Source organism: Nicotiana attenuata, chromosome 8, assembly GCF_001879085.1.
Source record: "Nicotiana attenuata strain UT chromosome 8, NIATTr2, whole genome shotgun sequence".
NCBI lineage: Eukaryota > Viridiplantae > Streptophyta > Magnoliopsida > Solanales > Solanaceae > Nicotiana > Nicotiana attenuata.
In genome coordinates, this window is record NC_031996.1 from 31207945 (window position 1) to 31222109 (window position 14165).

The window sequence follows — 14165 nt, forward strand, 5'->3', positions numbered from 1 at the left end:
CAATTTTAACAACGTCTAATATTTTATATTTGCACCATTCATTTTTTGAGATAATTATATATTTTTTGTACAATTAACTTATAATTTTACATAAGAATAATAAATGCACGAAAATTAATTTATCAAAATTATACACCAAATTTAAGATATAATATTAATATTATAAAGTCATTACATAAACATAATTAGGTATATATAAAGAGATAAATTAAAAGATTAAATAATAGAATAATAATAAAATATTGATGAAATAGTAATGGGGGAGATGAATAGTGTACCCCATATTTGAGGGATCCCCCATTAGATAAAAGCGTTTTGCAACTAAAACATAAAAAAGGAAAACTTGGGGCAAATTAAAAAAAGAAAAGAGAAATGCTTGGCTATATATTAAAATGCGATAGAATAAAATTATGATGATCTCCAACTGATTTAATTGACAAGCAATTAGCAAAAAGACAGTGATGGATTGGCGCATCCAATTCTATGACTCCAATTGAAAGATGAATCACTAAAACATCAATTAACTTTTGTTGTTTTGAGATATCATTTCATTTTTTACAAAAAAGGAGAAAGGAAAGGCCACATGAGGTTGCTTTCTTTAATTGCCTCAAGTCAAGACCGAGTTCCCAACCCACCATCGGCTTAAAGATTTTTACCCATCTCTTTCTCTCCTCCCTTTTTTTTTTTGAACACACTAATTAATAAAAAATAAAAATTGCATGACCATTGTTACTGGCTCTAATTCTTGAGGCCGCTACTTGTACGTGTAAGATAGTTTGTTATTTTTTGAAATTGGGAAGTGTAGGATTGTTCCCACATCGGATCGGAAGAGAGAAGTCTCTTTTGGAGCCTTTTGTTCACTTTCATGTCTTTGATTTAGGACACATACTTTAAATATGTGCAATTAAGTACATTATATATTATATAATCAAAGACTTGGGCTTGGGCGCAAGCCAGGTCAGATCCTAAAGTTAATTATTTTACTTTTAATTTTATTTTGTGATAGAAAATTAATTTATTTGAATTTTAAATTCAAAATTCGAATAAACAGTTATGTCTATTATGAAAGGGTCTGTTGAGAGATGTCTGTTTGTGAAACAAGACATCTTTTCTAAAATGCTCTGTTGGTTGCCTATAAATACACAAGAATTCCCAATGAACTGGCATAGAAAAATCACAAGTATTATTGCGGGCTTTGTTGTATCCTGAAGAGAATTGTTTTGTATTTTCCCAAATTAGTATACAGGCATAACTCTTTAAGGACAATCGATTTTCACGCCTCAAAGCCGTTTTGTTTTATTATTTTCTAACAGTACGCCAATTACTTTTCAGCCAATATTTGACGTTTTACTTATTATCCACTAACTAATAGTCGTACCCCGCGATTCGCAGTCAATATTAAAAAATATTAATTAAATTTAATTTTGATCGGGCTAGTTTGAACATATTAGATCATATTGCTTTAATAAATGTCAATTGTCATCTTATTTGTCACTACATATAGCTAATAATAAAATCTCTATTAAATTAAAGGGACTTATATAGGCGTCGAATAACTATTTTGTTAGTATTATTACATTATTAATAGAAATTTTTATTGGCGTATTTACTTTGTTTAGTATTTTTTTCTGCTACTTTTTTTTTAATAATATAATAGAGATATATATTTTATTATTCTTAACATATTTTTTAATTTTATGTTTTATTATCTTATCTTTAATATTGTTTGAATTTTAATGAATAAATTTTTAATTTAAAAAAGAAAAACGAAATTGATTTTAAAAAAAACAAAGAAATTAACTAACCTAAACCACCCCTCATCCATGTTTGAGTAGTTAATTTGATTGTGTCTTTTTTTTTTTCTTTCATTTTATCATTTTCTTTTCTTTAATTTTTTTAAAATAATTTTGAATCTCCAAATTTTGTTGGAGATTTGTCCTAAAATTTGACACTTATTAAATTTTTATTGTTACACTTGACATCATCACATTTATTTTCTTCTTCTATTTTATATGAAAAATATAGATAGATAGCTGTATTATTAGTCATTACTTGTGATCTCACGTTCTCATAAATGCTACTACTAATTAACCACTGTATACTTATTTGTTTTGCTGAAAACTTTCTACACCTATGTACATATGAGTTTTTTCTTTATTCTCTAATTAGAAAACGAAGGCTATTGAATCAGCTAAACTACGTGGGTGGTGGTTATCCATGCGACAGCTCCTTATATACGATTAGTCCTTTCTGTAACGTCATCCCTATATAATAAAACTTTACTATAAAGCCAAGTTTTTCCGGAACTAATTTTCATGTTATGATATAATGTATGTTCTCTATAACAGCACTTCGCTATAACATCCAAAAATATTCGGAACAAACGAGGCTGTTATATAGATATTTGACTGTATATTCTATCGACATAAGTTAACGAGCGTACGTTTTACTAAAATGTTCTTTGTGATCCACAATATATTCATGTTAGTTTTTGAGGTTATATTCAGAAGGGAACAAATCAAGAATATTACTGCCAATAAAAATTCTACCGTGCTAAACCCGAATCTTGTAAAGAGAACAAGGTATTTGCACCTCGTTTTGGTTTTTATTAGTTAATTTCAACTATACTTATATTTTTACCAATGCTCCATTAGTGGCGGATCCAGGATTTTAAGGTCGTGGGTGCTCACTTTCTTTTAATATAAAGGTGCTATGAATCATAAAATATAAGTGCAAATTATTCGAACGGGGCGATGAAAAAAACTAATGATAAAAATAGGATTACTATTGTCATTACCAAAAATGACTTCTAGCCACGAGTCATGATAATAATGTTATCATTACAAAAAAAGGACTCTTAGTCATAACTCACAACTGTGCTCAACGACTTTTTATATGTTGAAAACGATGAATAATAGCATCATTGCTGACACTTGAAAATATCTTACGCTCTACATAGCAAACTAAACAACTATTTAGAAATACATCACCGATGCTGTTACAAAGTTCACTTTTGATGTAGTTCATGGATGAGAAAGCTTGTTCCACAGAAGCTGTAGCAACATGAAGAATGAGAGTCAACTTGATAAGCAAATAAACAAATGACCAAGTTTGATGCAGATCTGACTTAACCAACACTTTAGCAAGATCACTAATTCCCTTCATGCCAAAGAACCTCTTGTCAACCCACGTGCATAAACTATAAAACTATCAAGCTGACAACTGAGATCTCGAAGCTTGCTACTATCAAACTCATTTGGATAATATTCAGCCAACCTCATTATCCTCTTCTTATCAAAACTACCAAATGAATTAACTGGATTTAAGCTAGCCATACCGAGGAGTAAGCCATTTTTTGTAAAAGCATATCCCGTATTTCCATGACTTTCATGTTCATTTTTGAACAAATACCAACACAAACAATATGCAGCATCTTTTGATATATTGTATTCCAACCACGTAGAATGTTGACCCTTAAACCAACCAGGACAAAACTGACGCATTATCTTCCCAAACTTAGTTTGGGAAAATCATGATTCACAGGCTGGCAAGGCTTTTTTTGAATATAATATTTTCTAACTTCATCACGTATATTAGGGCTGTATTCTGTAATAGGTTTTCTATCTCCCAGATCAGCATTGAGAGATTCTAAATCAAGATCAGAAAGAAATGTGTCCCTCTGAATTTCCGGAGCTATGAATGAAGCAATAGATGGATTAGTAGAACTAGAACTTGGTTGCCCAACATTCGTTCTTGTGACAAACCTATCCATCTTGATTCACAAAGATTGATGAAATATTCCTACAGAATAAGATTCAATTTTATTCAATTTTACCTAAAATTCAATTCAAATAATTCAACTAAGTCCTATTGGGGAACTCATGCCCCTCTATAACAATACAAATAATAAAGCAATAACAACATATTTAACCACATTGCACCGGAAAACTGATCACACTTCTTTATAACTAAAAATATCAGAAATATTTATTCTTTCGGAAGATAAGATGAAAACTTACAAGTTTTCGAAGCAATGAGCCAATGAGGATAAATTCATCAATCACACAAACTGATACTAATAACCTACATTTATCCAAAAAAAAAAATCAGTTTTGAAATTAAGTCGAAAATGGAGATAAATTAATTTTTCACTTTTTGACAAGTACACATAACTATTGTTTATTTGCCACAAAACAATTACAATCATTGGGTGTATTCGTTAAAAAAAAAAAATTACTGAATCTATTTTACAAAGCATAGGTAATAAGAATTGTAATTTGTAAAACCTAATATCTTCGATAAAATTTCGTTATTTATACCCAAAATCTCTAGCTAACTAGCTTAAATCAAAATACCAAATTTTATTACCTTGTTCCTTGTGTTTTAATTTTGAGATGGGGAGGTCATGAAAACTTGTTATTCACTGTGTAGCCTGCGAAACCTACAAGGAGAACTAGAGAAGCCGAGAAGGATTATGTTTTAGTATTTTCCTTTTGTGTCTTTTGAAAGCCTACCAATGTTTTAACTAGTGGAGTATTCTTTTTCTCCTTTTCCTCTTCTAATTAGTAAATAAGAGGAAATAGAAAAAGAGTAAAAAAAAAGTAAAAGAAGGTAAGTAATAAATCAGCATTGAAAAGGATTAGAAAATAAGAAAGTTAACGATTTATTAAATAAGGAAAAGTGTTATTTTTTTTTTGAAAACAAAAAACGTTTCCAGCAAGATTCCACAACGTTAGGTGTCCAGACTTCCAAATTTCAACCACCAAATCAAAGCACCCATTGGACTTTTTGGTTAATGGGTACTTGCTAATATAATATATCGAATTTAATAAAGGGAAACTTACACAAATGTCCCAAATAAATCTCAACTTACCAACCTCTAGCCATTAATCATAGACTTACCAAAACTAGCCAACAAAAATTGAAAAACCAAATAATAGGGTTCTTTCTCTCAAAGAATCACATGCAAAAATCACCTTCCATATGTTTAAGCGTGATTAGCAACATTAGATACAAGACGGAAAGGAAATTTCATGGACGAGGTAGCAAATAAGGTGATGAAATACAAAAATCTATACAATATTTCAAAAATCTAAACAAAAAAAGGAACTTTTTCAATGGGTATAGTTGAAATTCATTGAAAATATATAGAAAAGTCAATATACAAAATTTGAGAATGATTGGAGGTGATTTGGACTGGTTTTGTATCAAAATTCGTAATTAAATCGAGTTCAAAAAAGTCTTCTGCGACACATGTATCAAACATGTATCACGCATGTATTACACACACAGGTATACATGGATATACATGTGATACACAATTGATACAAATATGATACATATGTGATACACACAGTGTGATACACATATCATTTTTTTTTTCATGTTCAGCTTTTACTTCGAGTTTTCAATTCAAACCACCTCAAAACTTCACCAAATCATCCCAAAACTGAGATTCAAGCTCCTTAAGTTGTGCCCAATCTATTCTAATAACACCCACTTAAAACAAAGCAAAAATTTGATATTTTTTGCTACAAATAGCTAATTGGCTAATTTGGCTAATATTAGTAATATTTTATCAATTGGCCAATTTTTGTAATGAGCTACTTATAAATGGACATAGCTGGTAATTTCCCTTTAATAAAATTTCTATATTAGTATACTGAGTTCCAGTCGGAATTAGTGGGTGCTGCAGCACCCAGAACCTTACACGTGGGTCCGCCCCTATGCTCCATGTGATAGTAATTCATATATACTAGATAAAAGTTTCATAAAATATAAAATCCAAATATTCTCTACCAAGTAATTAAGTTCTGCGCCTAAGTTGTAGCAAATGTAATCATGCAATCAACTGCTAACTGTTATACCTTTTCCAAATCATGAATAAAGATTATGTTTCTTCCCAATGCTAAATTTTTTCACGATTTACACTAAATTATATTTCATCCGTTCACTTTTAGTTGTCTACTTTTGACTTTGTATTCCTTTTAAGAAAAAGTAAATGAAGTATATATTTTACAATTTTACCCATAACAATGATGGTATTTTCAAAAGTCTTGGGAAAAAATTTGGGGAATAAGAAGTTAATGATAAAGGTAAAAATAGGAAGAAGAAAAAAGATTGTCTTCCTCTTGATTAATCCTTCCAGTAGTATCGGCCATTTATCCCACTTCCCTCCAGATTTCATTAGGTGATCATGCTAGAGACATAAACAGTCACGGATAATTAAATTATGAGATCCTTTCGAATGAGCTAAGAGAATCTTATTTATTCTCTTTCGTTTTCTTAATTGAAGAAATAATTGAAAAATAAAATAACAAGTACATAAATGAATAATAACCCCCCAATAGAGACTGATACGATTCAATTCAACATTTTGGTATGAACAAGTTTAAGTAAAAATATATTTTTAGTATAGTAGACAAGTAAAAATGAAGGGAGGGAGTACTACTAACCAATCATGGTCAAGTCAGCCTAAAGATAACTCTCTCTCTCTCTCTCTCTCTCTCTGAAAGACACACAACGACTATTTATAACCGCGATTTTCCTACACGCTCCAGTCAATGGACCCGCCAGACGGTGCCGCTCCAGCGCTCTGGAAGGTCAAACTACTCTAAACCCAATGGCGAACCAGCCTACTGAGCTTACAGATGGAAATTTGTCTTATGCTACAAAAGTCATCACTTTCTCGAATGTGCCAATTCTCCTAAATTGCCATGGCAGAGAATCACTTGTTGCTACCCACAGCACTCACAATGGGATACCGGCGGTGCTTTTCAAGGCATCAGATTACTACGACATTATGGCAGAAGAGTGCAAACTTACCATTGTTGGGCGATTTCGCAAGCCACGGCCCCAAATTGACAGACTTAGGTCAAAATTCAAGGAGTTGATTTCAATTAAGGGATCAACAAAAATTGATGTTTTATGACAACTATAATGTTTTTCTAGACTTCACCAATGAAGAAGACTTCAATACCGTTTGGTTTAGAAGGATCATTGAAATTGAAGGCCAACAGATGTGGCTGCAAAAATGGTCCCCTGATTTCAAACCTGAAGAAGACCTGCCTATTGCTCAGGTATGAGTCCTTCTTCCTGGACTTCCTTTCTATATGAACACCTGGAATTATGTTAAACAAGTTGTGAGTTCAATTGGTACACCCCTTGAGATGGACTTGGCTACTAGAGGTAGGACTAAGCCAAGCATGGCAAAGGTTAGAGTTGAAATCGAGTTTCTAAAAGACCAACCAGACTCTGTTTATGTGGGGAAAATATACGAGAATGCTCCTCAAAAAGGTTTTGTGCAAAAACTGGAATTTGAATGTGTTCCAAAATACTGTAAGTTCTGTAGAAAGTTGGGGCATAATATGATCAATTGTAGAGCTTTAGAAAGGAAGAAAGCTGCTAAAGCTAGAGAATTGGAAGCCCAGAAAGCTATGGAACACTACTGGAAAATGAGCCTATGGCAACAGCCGGAAAACCGTTGCAACAGAGAGGTTAACCGTTGCCATAGAGATATTGGAACGGTTTGGTGACCGTTACATACGCTGCCGTGCCAATAGATCTAGAGTAACGGTTCTTGGAATGGTTATCTAAACCGTTACTGGAGGACAATCTATCGCAACGGTTATTCCTCTGCCTGAAGCAACGAGTATTTCTTTCATGTTGCAACGGTTAACAACCGTACCATAGCGTTTATAGCAACGGTTGGCAGCCGTTACCATACAATTTATTGAAACAGTTATGTAAGCTATTGCAACGTTTATTTGCAGATATCCTAACGGTTTCATTACACTACTGGAACGGTCTTATTTCTTTTGCAACAGTTATAACTACCTATTGTATTNATGCTAATGCGTAGTTTTAAAAGTATGTATGCATTTCAAAAATATTATAGGGAAAAATTGGGTATCAACAATTGGTAAATTTCCCAGTTCTTCTTCATTGTTCCTGCAAGAATACACCTAATTGTAGTAATTTTAACCACTGGTGAAAAAGCCTCATTAAAATCAATTCCTTCCATTTGAGTGTCCCCTCTAACTACAAGTCTAGCTTTCATAGTTTTATATTTCAACACTTCAAGAGTTAGAGTAAGTTTCAAATGTTGAAAATAAAAGATTCCTAGAACATGGCCTGACAACAATTCAAAGTTCTTAAGTAAGGTCTAGATCTTCACAATCTCCATGTGCCCTTTCTTCCGTTGCTCCACCTACAAAAGAGAATAAATAAAGTCATTATCCTTCAAGGGTTGGTGTATCATAATAAGAATGGGTACGGTCCATAAACAATGCATAAAGCACAACGTTTTCAAATGTATTATATTCAGTAGCATGTAATAAATCCAACAGAGAAAAAGAAATAAGTTAAATACCAACTCAAAATTCTAGCTTTGCCAGATGGCAAAGTCTTGAATATGACATTTGAGAGCACGATAAATATGACATTTGAGAGCATGATAATAGATGATGGACGACGTAAACTACATTCTTGATATGGTATACTAATTAAGAACCAAGACTATAATCCTATTTAGCCCTAAACTGCTAAAAAATAAGTTTCAGAATAACCAAGACATACAGTGTTATAAAAGACCAACTATAGCAGCACCTGTTGCTAATGTTGCAGCAGTATCCCCTAGAATAACTCTTGCACAACAAGATTTTAAAGTACACAACAAGAGCTATTAGCTAGATCTACAAGGCATATTTAAAAGAAATAAGATCATACATCTACAGAATAGCTACATTGAACAGATATTTCAAGAATCCAATACCCAGATAAAAATTATTGACAGAAGGGGAAGTTTTTTTTTCAAGAAAAATAAATATAGTGAGAAATAAGAAAAAATGAGTCAAAATAGAAGAGTACTAGGAGTCAACAAGAGAAAGAGTAACATCTTCTTTTTACTTATATGATTCTTGTGGGTCTGCAAGTGAACCCCAAAACCTCAAATTCCCTAATGTCCAACCAAATAAGAGTCTTCCACTACTTGCTTCAAAAAGGAAAATATGAATTATCAAAATTGACTATTATACATGTCAGTGGAGAATAAACCACACAAGCACACATCCAAATCTAAAATTATTCTCAATAGGGAAGCATGGGTGCAGATAGGAATAACTGCTCAATATGGAAGCTTGTTGTACAGAAGCATGGGTGTGCAGATCCAAATAACTGCTTAATATGAAAGCTTAATATCCATGTAAATGGAAAGAAACCACATTAGCACGCATGCAGATACAAACAAGTGCTAATATGGAAGCTTCATATCCATGTAAATGGCACAGAAACCACATAAGCACGACTGCAGATTTGAGCTAGTGCTAATGTGCAAATTTTTTAAGTGAATGATCTCCAGATATTCTCAAAGTCCTTGATAGAACATCATTATGCAAAAGCATTCTCCATTCTTCTTAGAACAACCTAATTTTCTGCTGAAAATGCATGTCCACTACAAAGCATAACTTCTATTCTCTTTCACTTTTGAGTTCTAGGATAGTCTAATACAATATGTTCATAAGTACTAAAGTAAGGCATGAAATTACAAGAACAGAAGTGTACCGGACCAACAGAGTACACAAGAGAGGAAAAGCAGCAGCCGCGTGGGATTTTCATGGACTATATCAATATGTATGTTACTTCACAATCAGAAAGAGTAATCAAAATCTGGAGGATCACATGATATATACAATAATGAATGAAGGGGAAACAGATGGCAAGGAAGATATGCTGATCGAGGGAGCTTCAAATGGACTAGGATATGCTGGGCAGATATGGAACAAAATGATCAATTCACTAGGCAACAGAAGACCACACTGGAAAACTGAGTTAAAGGGAAACCTTAGAAAAGAAGCAGAAGGAGAAGAAGAAAGAAAGAAAGAAAGAAAAGAAGGGGTGTAACATCTGGAGTACGTACTGACCTTGATTATTACTCCCAGTAGATAGACGATTGATTAATTGCACAACAACTTGTTGTGCAGAGGAAGCTTCTCCAGGTGAACGAGCATTGAAAGCTAGCATATTGGGATCAACCCGTAAATCTGGATTCAGATGCTTAAGTTGTGAAATGATGTTAACTGCAACTTGTAGTTGGATGGCATCTTTTTGTGCATTGAACTTTTCCTGCAATCTTTGCTCCATCCTTTCTTCCATTTCCTCCAATTTTTGCTCCATCGCCTCATCAGTAGAACTTGAGGTTCCAAAATCTCCCACTTTTCTTTTTAAGGAAGTCTTGGTAACCCCACGTCCATACAATCTTAGGCGACCTGGATGCTCAGGTCCCATGACAGATGCAAATGGGTCAACTGATTGACTGCCATCTTCACTTTCTTGTGTTGATTGTATTTTTTCCATTTCAGCCTACATGACCAAATTGAGTAATTATTAAACTCAGACGAAGTATATGACACAGCGAGCCTCGCTTCTTTTCTTTGGTTTTTTTATTATTTTATTAGACTGTATGAGTATTCTTAAACGAGTGGAACGACTAAGTCAATAACTAAGAACAGACAAATCATAACAACAAACTTTAAATTAATAGCTCGTACAATTTTAGTAAGAGTATCCGCATACGAGGCCTTGTATACTCGATCGGGTTTTCTTTTTCATGTAGCCACAAAGATATCCTTGCTTGATAGAGGCTCAGAAGTTTCTTTCTTTTTTTCCTGGTTATATAAAAAGTGGTATAAAAAATTTTTAGATTAAAGTTAATAAGTTCTTATATAAAAGAATAATAAGAAAATAAAATGTCAAACCTCGCATATTCGAGCAAAACTTTTTTTGCCAGCAGTGTGTTGATATTTCAACTTTGTGCGATTCTCGGTATTGGTTTGGGACATTTTCTACAAATCAGCCAATGAATATAGAGTTGTCCAGTTCAGTTGTCCCAACAGATTCAAATCAAGCTTAAATTGTACACAGGTAAAAAAGAATGACAACTCAGACATTCTCATAGGGTTTATAATGGTCATTAAATAATTGATTCTTATACTTTCTCCAAGCATTCTGAATTGTACACAGGTAACTTAAGTGCATTTGATGTATAAAGATAGTTAAGTGATTTCTAATTAAACATAAACCATACATTTTCAGCAAATCATGGGACAGTACTAAGTTTTACCTTGTAGGCATCAGAGTTCCAATAATTAAAAAGATCCCTAAATTGAGATTCAGGAACATCAATCGCCTATTCTCCATTCGAAGCTCGTCATTCTCATAGGGTTTATAATGGTCATTAAATAATTGATTCTTATACTTTCTCCAAGCATTTTGAATTGAATCAAAAACCCACCTTTTTGCAGCATCATGAATGTCATATTTTCCCTACAAATTTGGTACAGTTAGGTTAGTGTAAAAATATGAAATATCTACACAGAATATTACGAACTTCATACCTTGATATATTTCCACATATCTTCTTTTGTTTCAAGTTTCCTCCAATTAAACACATTAAGAGGACAAAAGGCCGCATTCCTTGCCAATGTGCCGAGGAAACTACCTAACTCTGCTACAACATCAGGAGTAGGACCTATGGGTTGATTGTTCTCATTTAGCACAATTAGCTTGCGCTCTTTCCTACCATGAACACTTGGCATCAGAGTTTTGCCTCTTTTTCTTTTTTCGGCAGAAGCACCTGCATTAATATTAAGTAAGAATAATAACCATATATCCCATCAATATTATTTTTTAATATTGTTCATTTGTTCCTCGTATTGTTCATTTGTTTCATGATTGGAAGAATCCTCAAATTGTTCCTGTACCGTTTGTGAAGTACGAGTGGTGGAATCCAGTGGCAGTTGCTGCAATTGTTCACGTACTGCTTGTGATGCAAGAGAGGTAGAGTTCAGTGAATTTTGCTGCACTTGTTCATTTACAGTTTGTGCTGGAGAAGCAGAAGGCTGAGGCAGTTGCAACAATTGTTCTTGCACTTGAACTCCTAATTGCGGAAGTTGTTTTTCAATTAAATTCAGATGATGCTTGTCATTTGTCCTTGTAGATTGAACAATTCTTTTTGTTTTCAATGATGAAACTTTTTGGTTCAGCAAATATGCAAGTGATCCGGCTGCAATGCAATTTTTAGCTTTTTTGTCTTTACTTGAGTGCCCTTCCTGATTCATGACTATTCAAATTCCTGTCAAATTCAGAAAATTAAATAAAAAATAAGTTATCAAAGCATTAACAACAAGACCTTTGGGTTAATCTGGGAAATATGATGAAAAGGGAAGAGTTCTGAGAACCAACAATGAATACAACAACACACAACAGGAGTAGGAGAAGTTCTAAGAATAATTTTGACCATCTGCCCCAAGAGGAGAGCAATTTAACAATGGTAATCATAGGAATAGGATTAAGGAAGAGTATTATGCTGTTCTATGATATATGCAGATACTATTGGCATTTAAATTCAGGAGCATTTGAGGTGGTTGAAAACCAGATCAACAACTCAACGTCACCTGAAGGGAGACACATGAGGGCAAGGCACAAACCATCAAAGAGTCGCTCACACAAATACTGTCAAAATGGACAATCTCACCTAGGTGCACAACTGCTGTAGCATGGTAGAACAGGAATTTTTCAGTTAAAGGTATATTTGGACTATTACAAATCACACAGAGAGCCAGACAAAGAAAAAACAGCAAAACATTACATTGATAATGAGAGAATACACTTAATGAGCTGGGAAATGTAGCAACATACAATGCAAGGACTACAAACACTGCAACATGTACTGGATACTAACTTTGGCAGGAAATTTTGGGAAACGATGGAATCAACCTTATGGAACATCATAGGAGCCTTTACTGTTAGCTTCAATGGGAGCTTTTTGTAGGTATTTACTGATGCCCCCAGGTATATCCACAACACAAAAATGGTTTCTGTCATTGGTTCTAACACAGCATTTCTGGGGATCACACAATTGCAATACCAAACTGGGCATCAACAACACTTTTGCACCCAGGCTGCTGACATGGTATCTACATGAATGGTATGAGTGGCAAGTAAAAATGGGAGCAGGGGAGACACGATCGACAATGCTGGAGGCCATATCTATTGCAAAATGTGGGCAACTGGATAGAGAGGATACAAATATAAAGAAGCTCTGGATTGGGCACGTTCAAGGAAAAAGCGAGGCATTTTGGAAGGAAATATCAATACTCCAGCTTTATGTAGTATGTGAACTTCCAAAACATGTTAAGATTTCATGCACAAAGGCTACAACAAGAATCAGATGGAGGCTACAGGAAATGGAAGCAAAAAGCAACAAAAATATGCAGGCATGGTCTCACGGGCAACACCTTTTTTGCTGTACAATTCTGGGCTGAAGATGCAATGCAATATGATGCTATGTTACCTCAAGAAGTATTGCATCCACAAAATACAGCAGGAGCAGAAAAAGAAGTATGCAAAAAGGACAGTACAAGTATAGGCATCGCACAGTACTAGACAATACAAATACTCTCTACAGGTATATTTAATGAAAGCATGCACTACTGGGAGGAAAATTCAAGACAACTGGACAAAGCAAATGACAATACAAGTTCAGCAAATACAGCCTCAATGTGCTATAGGCTTGACAGTAGCTATCACTATGCAAAGAGGCTATTTGTGCAAACACGGGGCAGCATCACTGGAGAGTACCTCACTCACCTTTGATAATAGGGTCTATGTATTTATCAGAATGTTTAGAGAAGACAATAGCAACACTGGATGTTACAAGGCTACTGAGCCACTTTGTGAAGAAGTAATCTGAGTTGTTTGGATCATAATTGGCTCTTTTTATGCTTCATATGGACAAATAAGCTGAAACACTTAGTTCGTACCTGCCAATATTCACTGATTGTGTCGACACCAATGATGCCAAGGTCTAAATCTCCTGATACCAACTTCCGAACAAAGTCAAACACTCTTCGGCCAAAAATCCCTCTGCTATCGATGCCTCTGGACAAGCTCGATTACGAACAAACGCCTTGTATTTACATAGGTTCCTCTCAATGGAATACATCCAACGAAGATGAGCTGGACCCCCAAGCTTAATTTCATTCACCAAATGAATAGGCAAATGTGGCATTATATCGAAAAATGTTGGATGAAAAATCTTTTCAAGCTCACAATTTATTTCAACAATTACAGAATTCATTTTTTCAAGATCTCTTCGCCTTATGACC

The 14165-nt window shown here is 34.0% G+C and overlaps 1 protein-coding gene and 1 long non-coding RNA gene across 2 annotated transcripts; both read right to left on the reverse strand.

The window, feature by feature from the left end:
* On the reverse strand, positions 2881-3772 carry LOC109231621. Its single transcript, XM_019397268.1, has 3 exons — positions 3581-3772; positions 3176-3473; positions 2881-3053 (listed from the first exon to the last, which is right to left on the reverse strand). Exons 1-3 carry the CDS (start codon positions 3770-3772, stop codon positions 2881-2883), a joined length of 663 nt encoding a protein of 220 aa, XP_019252813.1.
* Positions 12090-13863, reverse strand: LOC109231839. Its single transcript, XR_002068850.1, has 2 exons — positions 13821-13863; positions 12090-12130 (listed from the first exon to the last, which is right to left on the reverse strand). It is a non-coding gene; the product is annotated as an uncharacterized LOC109231839 (long non-coding RNA).